Source organism: Pungitius pungitius, chromosome 10 (assembly GCF_949316345.1).
Source record: "Pungitius pungitius chromosome 10, fPunPun2.1, whole genome shotgun sequence".
Taxonomy (NCBI): domain Eukaryota; kingdom Metazoa; phylum Chordata; class Actinopteri; order Perciformes; family Gasterosteidae; genus Pungitius; species Pungitius pungitius.
In genome coordinates this window covers 16350646-16372801 of record NC_084909.1, presented here as the reverse complement: position 1 = coordinate 16372801, position 22156 = coordinate 16350646, and the positions used below count along the sequence as shown (strand labels likewise).

Sequence of the window (22156 nt, the reverse complement as noted above, 5' to 3'; positions counted from 1 at the left end):
TATCCAGAGGATAAACAGGTGGAGGAGGAGTGGGGGGGGGGGGGGGGGGGCAAGGAACCATACTATGGGTTCACTGAGGGCTGCGGTGGGTCTGCATAAATTATTATTGCATAAATTGGATTTTAATATGGGTTTTATCTTTGCTGCCTTCCAAAACCAACGCTGAGGGATGAAGCACATATTTGCCACCTCTGCCACTACTCCTCCCCCCCCCCCCCCACTCTGGCAGTAAATGAGGCTTTAGATTCAGGCCACGACTGCCCGCTATGACCATTAGCTGGTTGTCTTGGTCAATAAGGGCCTTGTGTCTCAAGGCCGCAATGGAAGAGCCTGCAGGCTGGCAGAGTGGCAGGAACCTGACCACATGACTCCTAGCACGCTGCAACACTAAATGAAAGCTGGCGGGACGGTGGCAGTGAGTGTGGACGCTGCGGCTATTTGAGCAAACAGCCTCACCAACCAGGCGAGAGCGAGCCAGGACAGCAGCGGTGGCTGAGGTGGTTGGAGGTAGAGAAGGAAAAAAGTGGAGGAGGAGCACAGATAGGTGGTCTACAGTTTCGGCAAGGCCCCTAACGCTTCCTTTTCAACACCATTTTGACTGTCGCTTTAAAGAGGAATCGCCAAGCAGTCCCACAACGGAATGACTTCCTTCCCTCACCTTCGTGATTTCCTACTTGTGTGTGAGGGGCAGATTTATTTTGTCTTCCTCAGGTTGGGCGGTTGGGCAGGAGGAAATAAAGAGCGAAGGGTTCCTGGAACCAAGTGGAGTATTTGATGATCAGGAAAGGAAAAAGGCAGACTCTCACGGACAGATTTCCACTGTGTGGGCTCTCTGTTCTCTATTCATAAGGGCTGAAGGTTTCTTGGATGCGTTTCGCTGCTGAGATCAAACGCCTGTTCTGGTGCCTGACCGTCATCTTGATAGAGGGCCGGGGTTCTGCGCGAACAGGCTGGCCTCTGTGAGTCTGTGGGCATGTGAGCATCGGCTCGCCTATTTTGCCTGGCTGTTAAATTTGATTTGCACCACTGTGTGTGGATCAGCGCTAAACGCCCTCGTCCCTGTTGTCCAGTGGACAGCTGTGTGGCCTACAAGGTTCATCGGTCTTAACCACCCGAAGAAACAAAGGTCTCAGAGCAGCTCTCGCACAGTCAGAAGCTCCTCATGCTGCTCTTTTTAGGAAGTTGGAGGATTGTTACTCAGCAAAGGCACACCTGAAATCATCAGAACGAGAGACTCTTAGTGAACACATGTTTTTACGAGCTCCTGGCCTTTGGGCTTTTAGTGTTTGTGTACCCTCAACTCACAACTAGCGGCCCCCATGCTACGTATAAGTCCAAAGAGCTCCACTGGCTTTGATGTGGTGAACTCTTCCATGAAAAAGCCTCCAGAGGGAGAATAAGAGGATGGTATCAACATGCCTGGTGCGAAGAACAAAGGGCAAAATGGCTGTTAAGTCTGCCTTTTACTCTTGTACCAGGGATGAAAGACACATGCTTTAGTATTACTGGGGTAGCTGATAATTACTCATTTTTGACATGGAATTATCAAACTGACATGTCATGTTGGTGATTCAGTAAGCTTTCCAGTATAGGTTCATAATATACCTGCATTAGTGTATTTGCTAAATGATCTCTTCAACTTTCTATCCATCCTCCTTCGGTTTTGTGAAAAAAATCATCAGTTCACGGAGGCAGATAACTTCAGGTGTAGCTATTTAATATTGATAGAGTAAAACAGCTTACCATAGGCCAAAAAAAGCTGCTTATGAGCAGTTCAGCCATCTGAAAGCCACTGCCTGTTCTCCAAGATTCTCCAAGAAGTAGAAGAACCACTCAAAAAGACCACTGAACAATTGGGAGTGGGCTGTGTGGGTTTTGCATTTCAACATGACCAGCAATGGTCAGCAATGCTGCTACATTGAACTACATTCATAAATTGCATTTCTGTCTAAAGGTAACAAGCTGTCAGTTTATCCTCACCGTCCATGGGGCTAATGTATTCTGGCAGATGAGCAGCGGCAGCAGCCGCCGCTGCCGCTGCCGCACTGCTCTGTATGAGCAGGTCTCCGTAGGGGCTTCGCTGGCTGGCACTGGCCATCAGGTGGTAGTAGTCTGTGGGGTTGGCCCCTGGTGGCGGAGGAGGGAGATTAAAAAGGGCGCGTTCTTTCAGGTGTTCGTGGGTCACTGCAGCAGAAATGGGAGGAACAAAAAAAAGGGTTATTATTTTTCTGCTTCTCAATTTCCCATCCCCTGGGAATAGCCCGTTTCTGAATGTGTTACATTTGAAAAACTCATCGTCTCGCAGATTGATCTAACCGTATTAAGAAAAACAACAGAGAGAATTGGATTAGAATTGCTACAATATTTTATGTTCAGTCTTTTATAAGTCAAAGAAATCAAGGACATTTTTTTATAAATTATTTTGTAATTTAATCAAAACAGAAAAAGCCGTCAGAAGGATCAACTGTGGAGACAAAGGATCTGCTTTACAGATCTGAGGATTGGGGCATGCCGCGGGGCATGAGTCTTTTGATAAAAGTGTGTGATGTCTTTGAGGCTTGCCGGGCCAAGGGAAGCTATCTCGAGGGAGTAAGGGAAGCAGAGAGAGAGGGCTACAGAGGGAAGGAATACCACATTCCTGCACTGTGGTGTTGCGTTAGCATTAAGTTGGACAGACTGAGACCCTGCAGGTGCAAACACACCCACACTCATAATGCCTAGTAAGCCTTAAATAATGAATGGTCAAAGCTAATATTGACGTCAGATGTGTTAACACCTGCTCCTAGTAAAGCGGCATTTAAAAGTGTCAGGAACTATAAGAGTCAGAGATGGATTAGTCATACTGTGCCAGTATGCCCCTTTCCTCCAATCCACCCCCCAGAAGGGTACAGAAGAGACAGGGGTGTGGCTCAATGGCTAATTAATTTGCATTCTGGTGAAAACAGGGGGATGTGGGGGTTGGGATAACTGGGTGGGAGCCAAGTGATATGTTAGGGAACACAACCTCAGCCTCCCCCAGCCCGTTGACATATAATCATGCATACAAATCCAAAAAGTCTGGATCCATCAGAAGCTATTTGGCCACGGCTGTGCTAACAACGTAGTGGCAGAAATTAGCCAGACATTTACCTTGGGTGTCTCTATGACTGCCAGATCACGTTGCCAACTATGCAGAAAAACATTTCCACGCGCACCTTAACATTAATCATTATTGCACCTCTGCTTGGTTAAAAAGAGTTTGCATGTACCTCAATTCATCACTTGTTTAATCCACCATTATCCACCATACGAGCATGCTAGTTCACTCACATACACTGGGGTGTTCTGCATCTAGCTAAATCTAAATGCCTATAGAGGAGGCCCCTCGGGCCACTAACCTTTACCTTATTAATTGCTGATGGATCTCATTCGGCACACAATATTTTGATTTTTGCATTGGGATGAGTGGACTGGTCACAGTGGGACAGACATGCTGAGGGGACGGGTTACAGCAGGAGAGACAGGCTGAGGGGACTGGTTACAGCGAGTCTTCCTCAGATTAGCCATCTATACAAACTTAAAGCAATGAGTATCAGTATGTGTTTCTCAGTGCTTGCCTTGGGTAAGTAAACATTTTTAATTCTTCAGCAGTAGGATGGCAGAATACACTTTGGTTGAACGATGGTTGAAAACCACCAATAAGAAAATAAAAAGAGGAATTTGTTTGTGTTTACAAAGCCTTCTGTAGTAGTTGGTGTGAATGTGATGTAAAGCTAAAACCCAGGAATAAGGAGTACTTTGTGTTCCTCTAGTGCAGGGGTGACCAATAGGTCCATCTCGAAGGCAGTACCAGTCGATCGGTTGCCATCGGAAAAAAATGACGTCACGCATGCACAGTCTACCGCGGGAGATGACCAAAACTAATGCTAATTAGCGATACTTGCTTACTAACGAGTGCATTTAATTTCATTCCGAAGTAACCCAGGCAGACTCTAGTAAGGTAATGTGTGGGATGCTTGTGACCTTCTGACAGATGAGAGGCTCATGGTTTTCTTCATATTGACTTGTTTTGCACCCCCCTGTCAGCTGGCCGGTCCTCAGCGGGGAGGGGGTTGATCGCCATGACTTGGTTAGTTGAAAAGTAGTTGGCAGTTAGTAGTTGTGGGCACCCCTGCTCTAGTATGATGCTGATGCTCAAGAGTTTTTTTATGTTTAGTGGTCTTGGTAGTGGTAGCACTATGATGGTTCTTTTCCCCTGTGGCATTAGCAACAAATGGTTATAGATATCAGATCAATATAGTAATATCTTGGTGGTACTATGGGTAAACATTACCTTCAGCAGGGCTCAGTCCCCGGGCCGCTGAGATCATGGAGAGGGTGGGGCTCCCGTGTACCGAGCGAAGGTAGTGCTCCATGTGGGGGCTGACGTAATGATGTGGGGGGCTGAACGGGGACTCGCCCGCCCCGGGCGCCACGTGGGGAGATAGACGGATCAGGGAAATGTCTGAGATGACTGGACTGCCCGTCAATCCTGGAGGTCTGCAAAGACGAATTCCAAATCAGACAAATGGAAATAAATGATGACAGAGAAAAAGGTGTGGAGAAAAGAAGGAGGGGGATAACAAGTCACAGACAAAATGACACAGTGGGAGAGGTGGATACCTCCTGTACTAATGGAGTACTATTTTGCTCAGTTATCATTGTGAGTGATCTTCATTGGTATGTTCATAGACAAGCCTTGACTTCTGCTTTTCCACCAAAGTGTCTGCAGTCTCAATCCACTTAGACCCTTTTCCCATCCCAGTCCCACAGCTAATACATAATAAGCCCCTCTTGTTCGCCTTCTCATATTAAGCCCTTGAGCAACAGACAAGTCGAGACCAAAGGCTTTCCACACCAAGGCTCTCAGGAAGCGTGCTCTTTATCTTTGGGTGGGAGCCTACAGAGCGCCTTACATCAGCTACTACATAGTGCATGATAAGAGAGTGCAACTGAATGCTCAAAACCTTAAGTAGCTGCCAATGGCTCCCTTTAGCAAGAAAAGTCTGAAGGTGTTTGACGGCGTGTCGGTCACGTCAGGCTATACAATATCTCTGGCAGAAACAAAGAACTGTGGGGGTAGTTCTGAACACTCCCCAGGGCCTGAACGGTAGATACAAATGTTGGCCAGCCATTGGCAGTGGCACAACCCTTTGAAGGGGCATTACGTCTAAACTAGTATGCTTCAGCTCTTAGGAGGCCCGCCACTCCACCAGTGTGTGTTATCCAGAAGACTATTGAGCTGGGGCAAGGATGACTAATAGGAAAGGGGCTGGATGACTGGTTGCCTTACTGGTTATGGAACGAGATGGAATCCAGGTTTGAGGTAACAGTCAGTTCAAAATGTATATTGCAAATGTTTATATTCTTTGGTCATTTGGCTCCTTATTCCAACGTCATGTTTTGAATTGAGAAAAAGGAGGGATTTAATTCCCCATGTGTCAAAGATCACGCACTACTTCATAACTTGGCAACTTGCTCTCAACTTGACGAGGCCCACAGCGTCTGATACCGACAGCATAGAGCGCCATTAAGTATCTGACTTTCAACTAACTTCAGTGTAAAGGGAAAGGAGGACAGATGGGTCAACACTTTCCCATTCTGTACTTTCAAAACAAACCTACTAGAATCCTAACTACGATCTTCATAAGCCTATTACCAAGCAGTCAACCCAACAACAGAGAAAAGTCCAATGTGAAGGTTTCATTTGAACCCGGAAGATTATTTTGAAAAAATACTTCAACAGATGGAAACGGAGACGCGATCTGTCTCACTAAAGCTTAGCGCCAAGTACATAGTAAAGATGGCAAACATTCTGGACAAGGTTAAATATTTCATTATACATTCGATAAAACGCTCATTTGAATGATGAAATGAGTGTGACTGCTCCAGGTTACAGTTATAAGACAGCTCAGAACCTTATCCACCGTTTCCGTGCAAATGCCATCCTGCACCCGGGTCAGCCCTGCCCCAACAGGCCGAGCCAACCAACCCAGAGAATCGGCCATCGCTCCACTTCCAGTAAGCGTCTGCAGGCTGCTGGCCTTGTGTGAGGGCCAACTTTCTGCCGTCAGGCCAAGTTTTCCCCTACAAACAACCATAAAGAGCTCTCTGTTCTGGGCGGGAGAGGAGAAATGAGAAGAAACAGACGCTTCATACACAAAAACACACTTCCCTCGGTCTGCCTGGATGCGGCATACAGCGTGCTAAGCTGTGCCGCTTCAGATTAGTGCCAGGGTGCTTCACTGAAGGAAAACCTGGGTAAGCTGCCACTATTTGCTGCCGGCCCGCCTCATCAGTCTTGGTGACTTATGGGCCAAAAAAGTAATCCAATACTGGGATTCCCAGCATTTAACCAACACCTTGAACCATGGTGCAATATTGCCTTGTACGTTTCTACCATGGACAGAATATCAGAAATTGCACCATAATTAAAAATAATTTTCTATGCATTGATATCTGGGATTCATACAGGTTTTGACATGCTTACTTATCTCTAAAGAAAGAAAACTTGTTATGGTCTAGAACGCTCCAACCGAAATAAGAAAAAATACTACAAAGGAAAAACTTGTTAGTGTAGTCTCATCAACAACAAAAAAGCTAATCCAAATCCATTGACAGCTGTGATATGAGCTACCCTAGTTGTTAAATGAGAATCCTCAGCTTGTTTCATGCGTTTGCTCAAGGAAAAAATTTAATCAAAAAAGTATGAACTTGCTTTAAAGAATAAGTACATTTAGTATCCATACCATTTTCCAACACTTGACTTCAATCCGTTGCCAACAATAGTTTTTTGGCCGATAGCAAACCAGCGTGTTCCCACACATCACGTTAGCTGCAGTATATCACTCAAACAACCAAGTCTGTATGGGGGCTTGATAATAAAGGTGTCTGTTAGGAGGCTGCAAATAATTGTCTCGTCTGGCAGGTACCATTATTGAAGCCTTGTCGATCCACCCTTTTTCTGACAAGATGTTACTTGAAGCCTGTGTGTTTTCCAGAGGCGTCACAGAGGTTGAATGGGAGGCTCTTTGAGGGCCTCAGAGTCCTTGGAGAGCCCCGTCTCTAAATTAGTGGCTGTCATTTGGCTAAAGAAACCTCCATCTCATACCAAACAAGATGGGTGGCTGTCTTGGTGGAAACACACCGAAGCTAAACTCTTCATTGCTGCCAAACAAAAGTGGCAGGAATTCGTCCTCGTAAGGATGATACTTGAGGAAGATCAGGGGGACAGAGAGGGATCAGGAGTCAATGTGAGGCAGTAGATGACAAGCTTTCCACTACGTAATTTACGTGATTTGGACATGGTGCAGCTTGTAGAGCACACGAGTAACCCTGCGAGTAAGTACATACCAGAGTACACGTATAGTGAAGTGGGCTTTAGGGAACAGGTAGAATAACGTTTCCCACAAACGGTAACAAGACTAAAGGTATTTTACCATAGTGGGGAAGTTTGAATGGGTCTTCCTGCAACCTGACGTCAGCTGCATAAACCTAACTTGAAATGTAATCTTTTTTTCACCTGTTAACCGTTACAGTCCTGAACAAAATATGTTTCCTTTTGAACATACTTGAGTGTGTAGCTTGGTTGAGTGGGAACGTGTTTCGATGGGGACAGGCTTGTTCTGAGAGCGACGTCTTTGAAACCATCCATCTTCACTGCCACAAGATGCTGCTCATGCAACCTGTTTTCAAGGTGAGGTGTTCCACCCACGCTTTCAAATCCAAGTTTCCTTTCGGCCTGCTTCCCTGCTCTCCTGGCTGACCAACAACTTAGAATTGGTCTCTCTGGCATTTTCCCTACTGGCTCGTGGTGGGATGAATTATGATGTGACACACTCCCTTCTGTAGTTCTGGGCAGCCAAGGCGATCAAGATGAATCACCACCCTCGCCCCCAGGGGACCTGCTAAGATCCTGCCTTAGTTGTTTTTGGGGCCCTCATCAGGATGCGGAGGATTTGGAAATCCCTTGATACTGTAATCGGTAAGAAGAGAGGGCTGTGCACAAAGGAGGGGCCCAGTAGAACTATGTCAGACAATGGGATAATACACTTAATTGAGAAGGGATTATACACATGGGTGATCATCCGGCTCCATTGTGATCAGATGCCGTTAAGTCTTTATTGAGTTTGAGAAAATGACGCTGACAGTGTGATAAGCTGTGGAAATTTTAGGCCATTGATTTGAAACTTCCCAGCCATTAGATTGACGGGTCCCTTTCTTTACAACAGCACATTTCTGGCAGTAACTCAGGGGAGCAACCACGTTCTAACTTTAGCCGTGACGATGAGCCGGTGCTGGAGCTAACAAGCAACACCGTAAAAAAACAATACATCTGTCACAACCTCTGACATCCCCCGCCCTTTCTATGTTAACCCAAACAAAACCAAGAAGGGAAAAAACAACACAGGCCCTGAATGGCTGATCTGTAAACTGTATTTAATCACATTCCGCGCTGTGGGCCTTGAGCGGGCTGATTGCCTGGCGAGTTGGACCGCATCTGTTTGTGTACAGGGGCGGTGCAGGCCGCAGCCTTGCCACACAAAAACCTTGGGCATATTTCAACTTTTCGGTACTGCAATTTGTCCCCTGACTGCTGTGGGATAGGCAGGAGATGTTTTTTGTTCATCTCTTGCGTTGTCGGTCAGGTTCCAGATCGCTAATTACCCGGTCAAACGGCCGCCATTCCCCGGTTGTGGGTTCATACAGGAGACAAAATATTGAGTAAACAGCAGACAAGAGCTGTCTCTACTGTACGCTAACATTCTACTGGCATCCCATGAGAGGCTCTTCCTAACGTACCTTTTCACCTCTCATGGCTGCTAAGTCTGTGAAAGGCAGTGGGAACACTTTAAAATCCCGTATCACATACTTCAAAATTAAGGTGCTGTATATACGTAATCTTCAGGAATTACATTTTGAATAGGAGGCGGATTGAAATGGTTTAGACCGTCCTAAATTTCAGGTCCACGATGGAGGAATATTCCAGAATATAAAATAAACAACATTTCTGGTACTACATTAAAATGTCCATTGTGACTCAAGTACAATGCCAAAGTGATGGATTGGTTTAAAAACAGGACTAATGTTACCTGTGAATTTCAGATAAATTACACAGACCTTCTAGAAATCATACGTTGTACTGCTGCACACAATTAGTCTTCTGAATCTCATCAATACCCTGTCTATGCCTTTGCACTTTGTCAGCCAGGGACCAGAGCAGGTACCAAAGCAGTGAATACTGCAGCATCTGCACCGTGTGACCCGCAGCCATCAGTACGTCACATGCATAGAGTAAAGAAGGATGCTCCGTATGGAGCTAACAAGATTGCAAGTGCAACCCTGACGCACAGCAACCGGCCTCCTACCAAACGCTGCCACCAAGCACCGTGCCTCTACACCTTGCTCCATTTTGCCGGGACAACAGTAATTAGGTGATTTTGGCGCGTGCCCGGGATGAGACAGCTAGATCAAGGTCTTGATGAATTAGTGGGAGCACTCTGTCAGAGTCCCATCACATTAATCAGAGCAAAACCCGGTGCACAGCCACACTGTTCCCTCCTCCCTTCCCCTCTCTTTGCAGGTGATGAATAGCTCTGCCTCCACTGTGTATCACCTGATCTCGCTGAATGTAAATGTAACAGCACAGTTCTCCCAAAACCTCTATTGATCTTTCTCCCTGGCTCCCTTCCTGGATACAAATATCTTAGATAAGCATAAGGAGGCCTGGCGATGTTGGAAGGACAGATTTTTATGGTAATGAAGTCAGAAAATAAATTGGTATTCCTTTGTAGGTCAGGATAGGATACAAGTTGCAGATGCGAGGACATAACTGGACCATCTATGCTAACCAATAAACTGGTTCTAAAATGGAATGCTTTCAGAAACTCTTTTTCATAGAGGCACTAAGCTGCTTGGACACCACCACTTTTGGGTGAAATCAAGAGAAGGGAGGACATGTTAACGGCCTGTTGTATTGTACTAATGTGCCCCCTACTCTTTGCTCTTTCTCCATCTTGGACTGCGTGTCATGTCTGGCTGCTTCATTTCAACTTCCTCGGAAAGAGGAGACGTGTTTAGTTCCACCTTGAGTGCTGCCAAATAGGAAGAAGTGGTAGTATAATTCCCACATTTTTTGGATTTCAGTATCCATCTTGAGAGCTTCTAAACAAGGCTGAAAGCAGTGAAATGAATTTGCGTTGGTTACAGGTTTTTGATTTATTAACCTGTAAACATAGTTAGATGGTCATTTTATTCACATTGTCTTACAGTAGGAACTTGCCTCAACTTTTTATTTAAGCTGTATAATTTGACTACCAAGTTGAGTATTTAAACCAATAGGATTCCTTTCCAAAGGAAATATTCCAGACATGGTGTGCATCATTGAATATATATTTACAGGTCCACATGACATATTTGGTATGTTTGGACACTTTGGGATCGCAGCTATAATTTAAAATCAACTCTGTTGGATTTGAATAACGTTTGGTTAAACGACAGCAGGATTTTATTGACCACCTGATTCCAATGAGTCAGATTGAAGAGGTGCTATATAGACATGGAGTACAAGAGGCCTGCTCCACCTGCTTTTAGGTTCCCAAGGCTGTTATCGTCTATTCCTTTGGTGGTCTGAAGCTTTGCTATGCTAGTGATAGCAACTGATATTTAGAAGAGCCGCTACGAGGGGCCCTCAGTGGATCACCGTTTGTTATGGAAGACACACTGTGGATGTCTCCTTAATTACTCATTTCACAATGCCTGGACACATGTCAGGATCCTTACCCATGCATGGCGTGGAGTGGGTGTGGCTCGTAATGGTATCGCCCTTCGTGGTGTCTCATGTCGATGGGTATGGGCGTGTGAAACGTGGGGAAGAGGTGGTGGGGACCTGTGAGGGACAGAAGGAGAGAAAACACATCAGAGAACGGCAAAAGTCAGTCAAACAAATGCAGCAAATGATAACACATATTTAAATAAGGCGAGTAGTATAACGTAGTTCAAGACATAATAAAGGCTGATCCATTTCCTGACTAGTGCCTGCAACGCAGCAGGAGACGCAACTGTACACTTTTACAGATCCTGTAATCCAGCAGTAATTGAAACCTTCTCCACTGTCTGTGGCTATTGCCCAAAGAACTTTGTTCATTAATGACCCTTGCTATCCAACAAGACCAAAGCAGGGTTTACACAACAATGAATGTGTTTTTATGTGTCAGACAAAGAATGCACGCATCCAGCATTTCCTGCTATAAATTGTCTGATGGCTTGAGGGAAGTCTCATTAGGATAACACAGGCGATCTTCATTCATTACTGTGATTACAACGGCGGAGTAGGAAACTTTAATTGAAGCAGGAGGAGAGATCATAGACAAAAGCCTACACATTATCTACAGTTCAGAACAGTAAAGTTCTACATGTTTGATGCATTAAAAAGATAATACAGCATGTTGATTTGTGTGTGTGCAGAGAAAGAGCATAGTGCCTGGACATGATCCCTAGTTGCTCTTAGGATTCTTTGGTCCAGTAGACTTTTATGACCTGGGATTAGAGACCACCAGGGTTAAAGGTCAAAGCTCAGTGAGAGCAGATCATTATCTGTACTGGAGAGGACCACTGGGACGGGCTGGACGGAGAAACGTCTTCTCACACCGATGTGAAGGACATGCTTCCAGAAATAAAAGACATTCAGCGAAAATGTTGCCGTGCCATACGCGCAATTTTTGCTCTTCTACTGGATCAATGGACTTATTAGGACTTTTTTTTTATTGCTGTAACGCTATTGACCCCAAACATCCTGCTCGTTTTTCACATTCAAAGTCTTCCAAAAAAAAAGAATTCCACCTCTAGGATGGCTTTTAATGGGAAACATCTGTGCATCATTGAGGTTGATTGGGGTTAAAGAAAAATAGAAAAGCGATAGTGAATGTTCAAAATGAGTGAATTTAAACATGCAGAATTTGAATCCAAAGCCCAATGTTTTCCTGTTCAGATAACATCCTGTGGATTTACTTGTCTCGTCTGCATCTTCTAAACACCTCCCTACTTAAACTGAGCTGAAGGGGCAAGGTGTAACAGGACTGTGCCTGCAGGCTATGGCAGAACACTTAGTGTTGTTTTTAGGGGATGCCAATTACAAAGATACAAAGACATTACTGCTTCTCAAACCCCGATTGAGCCCTTTGTCGTTGGGACTGAGCTATTCATCGTGGTGTTGTACCACCTCGTTGTTCGTAAATTCAGATGGGATTACACATGACTGGGGGAGGAGTTTCCCTGAGGGCAGCCCTGAACCGTGACTTATGCAGAAGTGATTCTCTTTTGCCATTATGCCATTTGCCAAAGATGTAGTTAATTGAGATAAGATTAGATTAACTAGATTTTTCCCTTTTTGTGAAACAAAACATGAAAGGTCCAAAATCTGCAGAATATCCAACTCCAGCTTATAGAAAAAGCTATAGCCAAGGACCTATGTGTCTGAAATATGTAGGGTCATTTCTTCTTCCTACGCACATGTGCACAGGTCAAGTAGATTTTAGACTCAAAGTGTTCCACTAGACCCCGACAGAATGTGTGAGAGTCCCCCACGTGGTGCCCTGTGGGCCTCGTCTCCTCTCCTCTGGGCCCAGTAGGCTCTGTGCTTCTAAGGGAGATCTACGCCGCTGGGTCTCAGCCAGCGAATCTCCCTCGTCTTTGTGCAGCGGACGGGCGGCCAATTCAGAGTCAACTTGTGCGCTACAAAGCCACGAGAGGCCCCGGTAAATGAGTGAGAGGGAGTTGGAACTCGGAAAAGGAGTTTGCGCTTTGCTTCACAAGTGGAGCCAGAAGTTCGGGCTTTGTTGGAGAGGTGGCCCCTGCTTGTGCTGCCTGGCACATCTCTGGTGGGGGGGGGGAGGCTAGACTAAGACAAAGACAGCGCCGTTGTGCTAGTATCTTCTTTTAGACATACTGGACAGCAGATCAATTACACCGCTGAACTGTAGGGCCCATCTGTTTGTCTTTTATTCTTTACTTTTTCTTTTGATGTTTTTGTTTCAACAGGTAGCTTTCTTAAGCTTTTTCCAGCTGGGGAAGCTTTTATTAATGAAAGTCTTTCCTGCCACATATTTTCAGTGTAGTAGATTTAAAGCTTTCATGAACTGAGATGATTGTCATTAATAAAAACTGCGGATGGAGCGCGGCCAGAGGATTTTATTTTTTTGTTCCCAGTAAGAAATGATGTCCATTATTAAAACACATGCACAAGCACACAGGCCCCAGAGGCTGCTTCCCTCCCCTGCTTGGGTTGCTGAATGTGGGGGCGATAAGGGCTGAACAGGCCCTTCCATCACCAAGACAGCTGCATTGTTTCCGGACTGCAGGGACAGCTACCGACAGGTACACGGCCGGGACCATTCTGACGCCTCGGCTTCTTGATTTACTGCCCGTCCCTCCCCATTGGGTATGCTGGCATGCAGGGTTACTCCAGCCTGGGCCACATGCTGCCTTCCCAGAACAGGACTGATCAGACTGACACAAGCGCAACACACAACGCAATGTGTCATTGAGACGTTGGATGAGATGTCCAGTGCAGGGACATCCTGTCTTCATCCCCTCTTCAGAGTTCTGCCATCAGACACGTCCATGAAATCAACTACTGCTCAAACCGGACTTCCTCAAACATGTTTTGTTGCATCATCCTTCAATCCATACATCAAACCCTCTGCCCTAAAGAGCTTCTAACTGTTCCGTCAAAACTGTTGACGTAACATAACAGTGATACATCAATTTTAGGTAGTTAAAGGGTAATTCAATTTGACAGGTGAAACTTACTTTTACTTAAAATGCATGTTTTTTTGGTCAGGATTTTTTTTATTAACCCCCCCCCCCCCATCAACAGGGTTTCGAGCCGTATAGAACACGGATATAATAGACCAGCACCGGTGGAAAGTTCCACGTTGATGAAGTGAAGCTGAACTACTCAAAATGAGTTTTTTCATCTGATCCTAATGGATTTAACTGGAATGACGAGGAAAACAGCGATAGCTCCCTTAGCCATTCAGAAGCCAAAAAACAGTGTGATAGGCTGTGAGAGCGTTTGTGAGGTGCACAATAAGGCTGCTGGATGTATTCCAGTAGAAAAAAAAGAAAACGGGAGTAAATTCATATTTTTGGTGAAATAGTGTTTGCTTTTAATTTCAACAGATTGTTCAAGTTTCAGACCGCTGTACTGTGATAAAGATACATCTGTTCGTGATAAGAAAAGACAATTCGCGTTGGAAGTTGGTTCGGGCTCGGTTTTTCACCCATATGGGAGAAGCTCGTCACCAACAGGTCCATTGGTGTTTGGTCCTTTACAGCTATAAGCTGCCAACTTGCAAAAAATGCAGTTAAAGGGTGGATCCGTAACATTGAAGACAGAAACCAGAAAGAGCTAACTGGATTTGAAAGATTATCAAACAAACATATGTACACTTTTATGTATCTTCATGAAAACAGTAGTTTGTAGAAGGTCCTGGCAAAATGTCGGGAAATTGTTGGATTTATTATTTAGATGTATTATATATTCATAGATATGTTCTTTGAGCAAATAAAACAGAGATAACAATAACAAAATAAGTACACATCCCAAACTGTTATATATCTGCTCAGATTTCTCTTAAGACTGAACAAGCATGCCCAAACATCCAGCCACCTTTTTCTTTTTTTAAGCTTCTCCTGTCAAAGCCCCGGTTTAATCTCTCACTAAAGACAATACCAGGTGTTCGATGGTAACAAAGGCCCCATCGAGTCACATGACTCAGAGACAGAAGAAGCCAAAGCACCTCTCATTATGTCCAAATGAAGGCCCAGATTAGGACCAAGCTGAAGTGGAGTGGGCTCATGGCTTGGAGGAAGTACTCAACAATAATAATAATGCCCTGAGAGGCCAAGCCAGGAATAATTTTGGGAGAAAAAAAGCCTTTGTTGTGCTCAGAGAGCGAGAGCGAGAGAGAGGGGGGTGGTGCTCAATTGAGACAGGAAATTCCAGCAGAAGAAGTTGGCCTGGGTCCTAACTACACAGCACCGTGCCAACGGCTATACACAAACGCTCATGTGCTCATGTGCATGCGTACACAGTCACACACTCACTCGCAATTACACACACAGATACGGATTTGTTCTGCAGTCCACTCTGTGTATGCAACCATCAAGAGTGACGGAGACAAACACAAATGTGTGACCTTGTGGTTCAACAGACATGCCTTTCTGAAACACACAAACTCACAAAACATACCAGGCAAAATCGTGAGCACAAGTTTAATAAAACTTGTATGTTTAGCCTAATCCCAGCATCCTGCACACACACACACACACACACACACACACAACATGAAACCTGCAGGTTTAGTTCGCAAGACGTCTTCTCCTCTAGGGCAGTGCATGGGCGAGTGATGGCGACAGAGGGATTTGAGGCTTACAGGAGAGCACGGAACCACTACCATCTATGAAAGGAAGTCTCAACAAAGTGGCTCTTTACTTTTAACTGCCCTCGGGGAGGGTAAAATGATACCCTTTTTATTGATAGGGGGATTTTGGTGCAGAAGGTAAGTGGCAAAGGCCAGCGGTTGGTTTGAAACCCATTAGTCCATGGGACCTTGTGCAAAGGCTGCATGTGTTATGATGGGTCAGCGCTAAAGCTTTTCACTCGCAGAGCATTGAATCAGAAGTTTATATTTCAGTCATTTATATATCAGTCGGTATGTTACTTGGGTTAGGTACTGCATCCCAACACTTTTATAGAACAGACCAATACAAATCCATAGTACCTTGTATTTAAAACTGATATTACAGTCATGCTAGCAATTGATCCTTGTTTTAAAGTTAGAAAGTAGCTTCTAAAGCGTTACGTTGCTAGAAAAACCTGGACTTCACAGTAGTATACAATGCTGGGACATAATTAACTAATGTTTGCTATGCTAGCTACTAAACATTTAGTGAACGTATAAACATATTGCTTTTGCTTTTAAATTATTGTTTTGCTAATTAAAGGCCGTCCGGATTTTCAGAATAACCGTTCCTTCATTTCATCATCACTTTTACGCTGTGATTGTTAACTTCCATATTCATCTTTTCACCAAAACTACACAAAGAGTGCAGTGAGTGTGGGCTTCATGGTACTGAAAGTCAGTGAGAAGTAGCAGGGGCCATTACGTTTTTGTCAAGGCAAAGATTCTTGGGTTTAAACAATTTTTTCATTTTTGCTATTATACTGTATCTGCAGAAAGCGCTTTCTTATAAGGGGATGTTTCTATTCCTCAGTAAGGTACTAAAGCACAGGGACTGCACCATGCCTAGCAATGAACCACTGTTTTTGGGGAGTAACAAACACTAAACCCTAAGTGAAGTGAGTATATATACTTTTTCAACCAACTCTGGTTGATTGTACCTGGGGACCAAGTAAGTAAAATACATAATCTCTGTTTTCCACCAACTCCAGAGACTAAAATCAGAACAAACGAGATATGATGATGGCCTTGTGGCTGTGTTTATGTTGCGTTGCTATGACACCCTCATCTTCCCTCCCAGATGTGTTCTATCACTTCGTAGGGGCTGTTGTGAAGCTGCCTCTGCTCCCATCCCGTTGTGTTTACAGATCCCACTCGCACCCAGCTGGCCTCTCTCATCTATAATCAGTCTCTGTCAAATCTGCAGGCCGGTCTGGGCCAATCACTAGTCTCAGCGTCAACCCCAGAAACCCACCAACAGTATGATCCATCACCTGGGCTAAAAGGTGCTGCACCGCCTCTCCTAATTGTTCTAAAGACTGAGTACTACCAAGACCTTATCTCACCTGGATTGCCGGCAGCTGGTTTTACTAATGTGAAAGAGATACTAAGGGGGGTTCTGGGGGGGGGACAAAGGGAAGTAGCAGAACACAAAGAAACCCTTGCTTTTGTCAATGCTTGCAGGTTTTTCCTTTAAAATATTTCTAAAAAGCTCAAGAAGTTTTTATGATCTCTTGCCTCTGAGACCCATTATTCAACTAAAAACACAGAGAGTTCCAAGACTTTCATCATGGAAATTGTGCTTTAACCAGCTTGTGTCCAGCATCAGTACCCGGCCAGAGTGGCAGGCATTTAGTACCCTCCATGTGTGAGTGTGTGATGCTAGCATACAAGTAGCCTAGCTTAGCGAGCCTCTCCTCGTGGCAGGCAGCAGGGCCCTCTGTGAAGACTGATGAGGTGTCAGGATAATCAGCTTCCCGTGCAGACTTCTGATTTATGACTTTAGAGTACGGGTGTAGGGCTGATCAAATAATGAATACGTTGGGTTTGTTCTTGTTGTGGCACTGGTAATTTCAATTCAGAAGGATGCGTTAAAATGAGATAAAAAACCCGGCCCCAGTTGGAGAGGGTCAATTGGGCTGCACAGAGTGGAGTGGTTCTTGAAATACAGAGATGCATATCATATGCTAATCCCGTTCATCAAAACCACACATCAGTTCTGAAAAAATCATTTTGTGTGACTTTATCAATCTGTTCCTCGTTCTCTCAGAGAAAGCATTGGCATGCCACTTTCTGGCAAGTGTAAACGCGGCAAATAAAGTCAAGTCACTTCAAAAGACGGGAACTCAGAGTCCTCATCAGTCTTCCAGGAGCCCTTTGACCTGGGAGACACAGCTGACGGAGAAGCTGCCAGTTGACACAAAGAGCGTCCCCGGCGCCCAATGACGGCATCTTCAGCACCGGCTTAGCATTCCCCTCCTGCAACCTGAAAACACAGCTATTTTCTCAAGGGGAAAGGCAGAGGAAATACCCAAAACAGCACACAATGTGAGGGAGAGGGAGGGATTGCACATCAATCTAAATGCCGTCTCAGTTGAGGGTCACTGCGAGGTGAGAACCCTCCCCCCCCTGGGAGAGGCCGTTCTCCAGGCCCAAGCAGGAGGCCAGGGAGTATCCTGGATGGTCCTGGCCTGGTCTCCATCAAACTGCATCGCTGAGTCTTTAATATCGATGGTCTTTATTACAGAATCCAAATGTTCCTCTTTTCAACAGTAAAGAGACCAAATGTTATCCAAGACACCGATGGATTGATAGAAAAAATTCCCTGGGTGATTTTGAGTTTGAAAAAGCTCTAAAAACATGTGGCCCATTTCAGACTTGACTGTAGGACACAGTGAACACCCCTCGACTTCATGTCTGTTTGCGTTACAAATTGGACAAATTTTAAGTATTCTAAATGTCCGGCGACGGATGAGAATAAACCGTCAAAAACATTTCATACTATCAGTTTGTACCAAAGATGTGGCGAACTTGCACATGTTTTTAATTGGCAACACTTACATTAAAAGGTCCACTCTTTCTAAATAACTGTAAACATCCTCTTAGTGTTCCTGAAGCTCAGCCAAGGGTTGATACTTTTAAAGCTGGAAATAGATTAGAGGAGAGGAGATCGAAAACCAGCTGACTGTTGGTGGCGTTCATAACACACGGCAGAGCATCTTCAGAGCAGGCCCTTGGTCTCTCAGCTCATCTATCCCGATAAGATAGAGCATTGAGACTGAGCTTTGAGCATGCATGCACGCACGCGCACGCACGCACGCACGCACGCACGCACACACACACACACACACACACACACACACACACACACACACACACACACACACACACACACACACACACACACACACACACACACACACACACACATTCTTCAGGGCTGAATTGAGCGTGGAAACCCTCTTACTCTGGGACTTTGTTTCACTAACAAGAATTCTCTTATTTAATAACAAAATAATTGATCCTTTATTTAAAAGATACCAATGTGTTAAGACCCAAAAGAATAGTATTATGTTGCCTGTTATAGCCTTGTCGCGGTGTTTTCAAAGTGTATTAATATTATGGTGCTGCAAAATTGCAACAACTTAAACACTGCGTGTCCTTGAATCCGTGGCGACACGCAATAAAAGTGTAGATTGGGTAGAGTTTGCAAAATATGTGAAAGACACATACGTACATTCAGGCAGAAACTCCTTGTTTTGTACTTAGATGACATAGACCCACCAACTGAGTTAAAACAAAATAATCCCTCCCATTGCAGGTTATCCGATAAATGGCAACGCTTTGTATTTGTCGGGGCTATGTAAATTAAATCTGTGGTCAAAGCAGACAAAGTGTAGAACAACATTACCTGACCATATACTGCTGCTGACTTGTTTTCCATCTGTTGTTGTTTCAGCTAGTTGTGCTCGGTTTTCAGAGCGACTCAAGGATCCACGACTTCTGACCTGTCACAGTGAGGACAGAGGACTGCCTCACAGCCCTTTAACTGCACGGCTTTGCGTTGCTGGTTTTAAAAATCGCAAGGCCACTCTGATGAACAACTGTGGAGAGACATTTCTCCCTCTAGCTTTTTGACACAGGGCTCTTTAACATAGGGTTCCGGCTTGCTAAATACACAACCAGTGAAATACAGTAGACCTTTGATTGAGAGTGGAAAGATCAACGGTCTGAACAAGTGCAAAGACCATTTTATGAATTAGAGACCACAAACTATGGGATTTCTCAGGCCACAAAACATGTGATTTTATGGATTCTTTCATAAAATAGGAAAGGAATATCCAGACACAAAGGTAAAACTGCAGACAAGCTTTAACCTTACAGCTGAATGTCATTAATCAACAGTTCATTCATTTCCAGGTGGGAATGCTGTTCTTCTCCCTGGAGCCAACTCTGACAGGTGGGGTGACGCTGTGAGAAGCAGCTCAACCCTTATTTTTGGACCTGTCAGGGCCAGTAGGTCAGTTTCTACTGGGCACATGCAAAGCAAAGAAAAGTTTTCTCTGCAATCAAGATACGGTGCATCTTCGTTCATGTTTGCTGAGGTGAGTACCTGTGCACACATGACTGTAATGCAAGTGTGGCCCCTGACGGTTGACAGTGGGGCAGCTGAAGCCCCTGAAGGCTCCAGAGACAGCAGCAAGCGGTCAGGACATTACTCAGCAACAACAAACAGCCCTCCAGATAAGGAATCATTCGTCACCAGAGCCGCGCTGACAAACAGCATTCATTGTGTGATAAAATTAGCCAACACCCCACATCCCTGGTGGGACACAGCGAGTGGAGTCACCTCGGGGTACGCCTGTGGGGGAATCTCCATTATCTGACCAACACTCTGGTGGATATGCTGGTGAAGGGCTCTCAATCATCACAGAGTTGCTCTGCAGTTTGATGATGTAACTTTTATTCATGAGGTCTGACCCAAGCTGGATAGTAACGATCCAATTTTATATATTACATTATGTCGGAATAAAGGCATAACGTGAAATGATTGAATAGAAAAAAAAGTTATGTTTTACTCATCATGCATCTCCATGAATATATCAGTCAATTTAACGTCTATCTATTAAAGATGTTAAACAGCAAATAGTTTAGTTTTGTATCTGTTTTTGTCACACTCTTTTTTCTCTTTTCTCACATTCACAGATTCAAAAAAGACTTCAAAAGATTTGTGAGATGACCACTGAGCATCTCTACTGGAACATCTGTGCTTGAAGCCTGGAACGCACCAAGCCGACGGCCGACTAAATCTCCTCAGTGTGTTCCGCACCGTCGGCCAGAGTTGGTCCTCGTCGGCTTTGTAACGGCCGATTCGACATGTCGGGGCTTGCCGGTCAGTCGGGTCTTCTGATCATTCTGATTGGCTGCTCAGCCAGCGATCCAGTGCACTAGAAGAAGAAAAAACGGCAGGCGCAGAACGGACGTGCTAGTTGGCCGTCGGGTGTTGAGAATCGGCTTGGTGTGACGGGGAAACTTTGGACCCAGACGCTGCCGACTCTGCAGTCTGCTCTCGTCGCCACTAGTTCGTCGGCGTTGGCTTGGTGTGTTCCAGGCCTTAGAGAGGAAATGTAATAGTAGCTGTGAGCCTTCAAAAAGGCCTGTGGATTCAAACTACCAACCGTTCAAAGATTTTGGAAAATATTTTTTTAATTATGGTAGCGCTTTCAGCTTAAATTCCTTACGTTTTCAGAGAACTTTCATGATACTTCGGGTTTGTTCAGATACTTAATGGACAGGGGTTAAACGTAAAGTAGGCTACTAAAACTTGAGTATTACTAAAAGTGTCTGTTAAGAACCACGCTAACCTCAAGTTTAGGAATAAGATTATTTAATGCTACATCCAAGTTTAGCATTTGGTAAAAAAAATATTTAAAAGTAGTCTGAATTACGTCAATGGGACTTAAAGGTTAGGGTTAGATTCCTCTTCAAAGTTTACCATGTTTATATGGAAAAAGTAAAAAGTGACTTGCTCTCATAATGTACCCTCAGATTCTCTTTCTTTTTGCATCTGGACTGCATTTTAATTTCCTCTGAACTACTCCGTTTTACCCTTACAATGTTTTAGCGAAAATGTCAAAACATGAAAATCTCTAAATACAGCAATCTAATTCCACGCAGAGGCAAATGATCAAAACGTTTTAAGGCTGCTTCGGGGAGGTTAAGGCAAATGAAAAAGAATGGAAATGGCAATGACAGGGATACAATATAGTTGAAAACGTAGCTAAAGCGTGCAGGCTCTGATTAAAGCCTGAGCTCCCTGTATCCTTGGTTGCCATTCAACCTGAAACCAAGAGAGAAGTAGGCGACTGAGCTGTAATTGCAGACATGAAGGCCTCATTGTACAACAGTTGAAAGCACAATTTTGTGAACTCAATCGCCGAGTCAGCGAGTGTCCGATGTGTAACTTCCACATATGGCCTAGCAGTAAAGGCTGTTACTGTGAAAGGGGCTGGTCAGCGCTGCTTTCGTCAACGTTGAAAGGAGTATTTAAGTCTGTTTTGTTTCACTTTCCTCATGTGAATACTAACATTTAATTAAGTGTAAACTGTTGGTAGATGTCTTTAAGCCTGTTGTGACCAACTGCAATATAATTTTAGGACGTAGACTATGAATTATGTGAATCTTTGCTGTCATACTATAGACCACTGGTTCCCAAAGGTTTTCTGTCAGAGCCCACTTTGAGCATTGGGACATCTTTAGACGTCCTGACTGGGTGTTAGGGTTGGTGATGAAGCCACAACCTCCCCCGTCGGCCCACAGCGTGCCCCCTAGGGGCCGCGACCCACAGTTTGGGGACCACTGCCATAGACAATCAAAACTAAACATTTCACACT

At 44.6% G+C, this 22156-nt stretch overlaps 1 protein-coding gene across 1 annotated transcript in view; it reads right to left on the bottom strand.

The window, feature by feature from the left end:
• The window catches only part of gli2a (GLI family zinc finger 2a), a 69823-nt gene that overhangs the window by 22466 nt on the left and 25201 nt on the right, over nucleotides 1-22156 (bottom strand). The window contains exons 3-5 of the mRNA XM_037489461.2: nucleotides 10801-10906; nucleotides 4313-4518; nucleotides 1981-2184 (exon numbers count right to left, since the gene is read on the bottom strand). Of these exons, the coding sequence (XP_037345358.2) occupies nucleotides 1981-2184; nucleotides 4313-4518; nucleotides 10801-10906 (516 nt within the window). The remainder of the gene's footprint in view (nucleotides 1-1980; nucleotides 2185-4312; nucleotides 4519-10800; nucleotides 10907-22156) is intronic.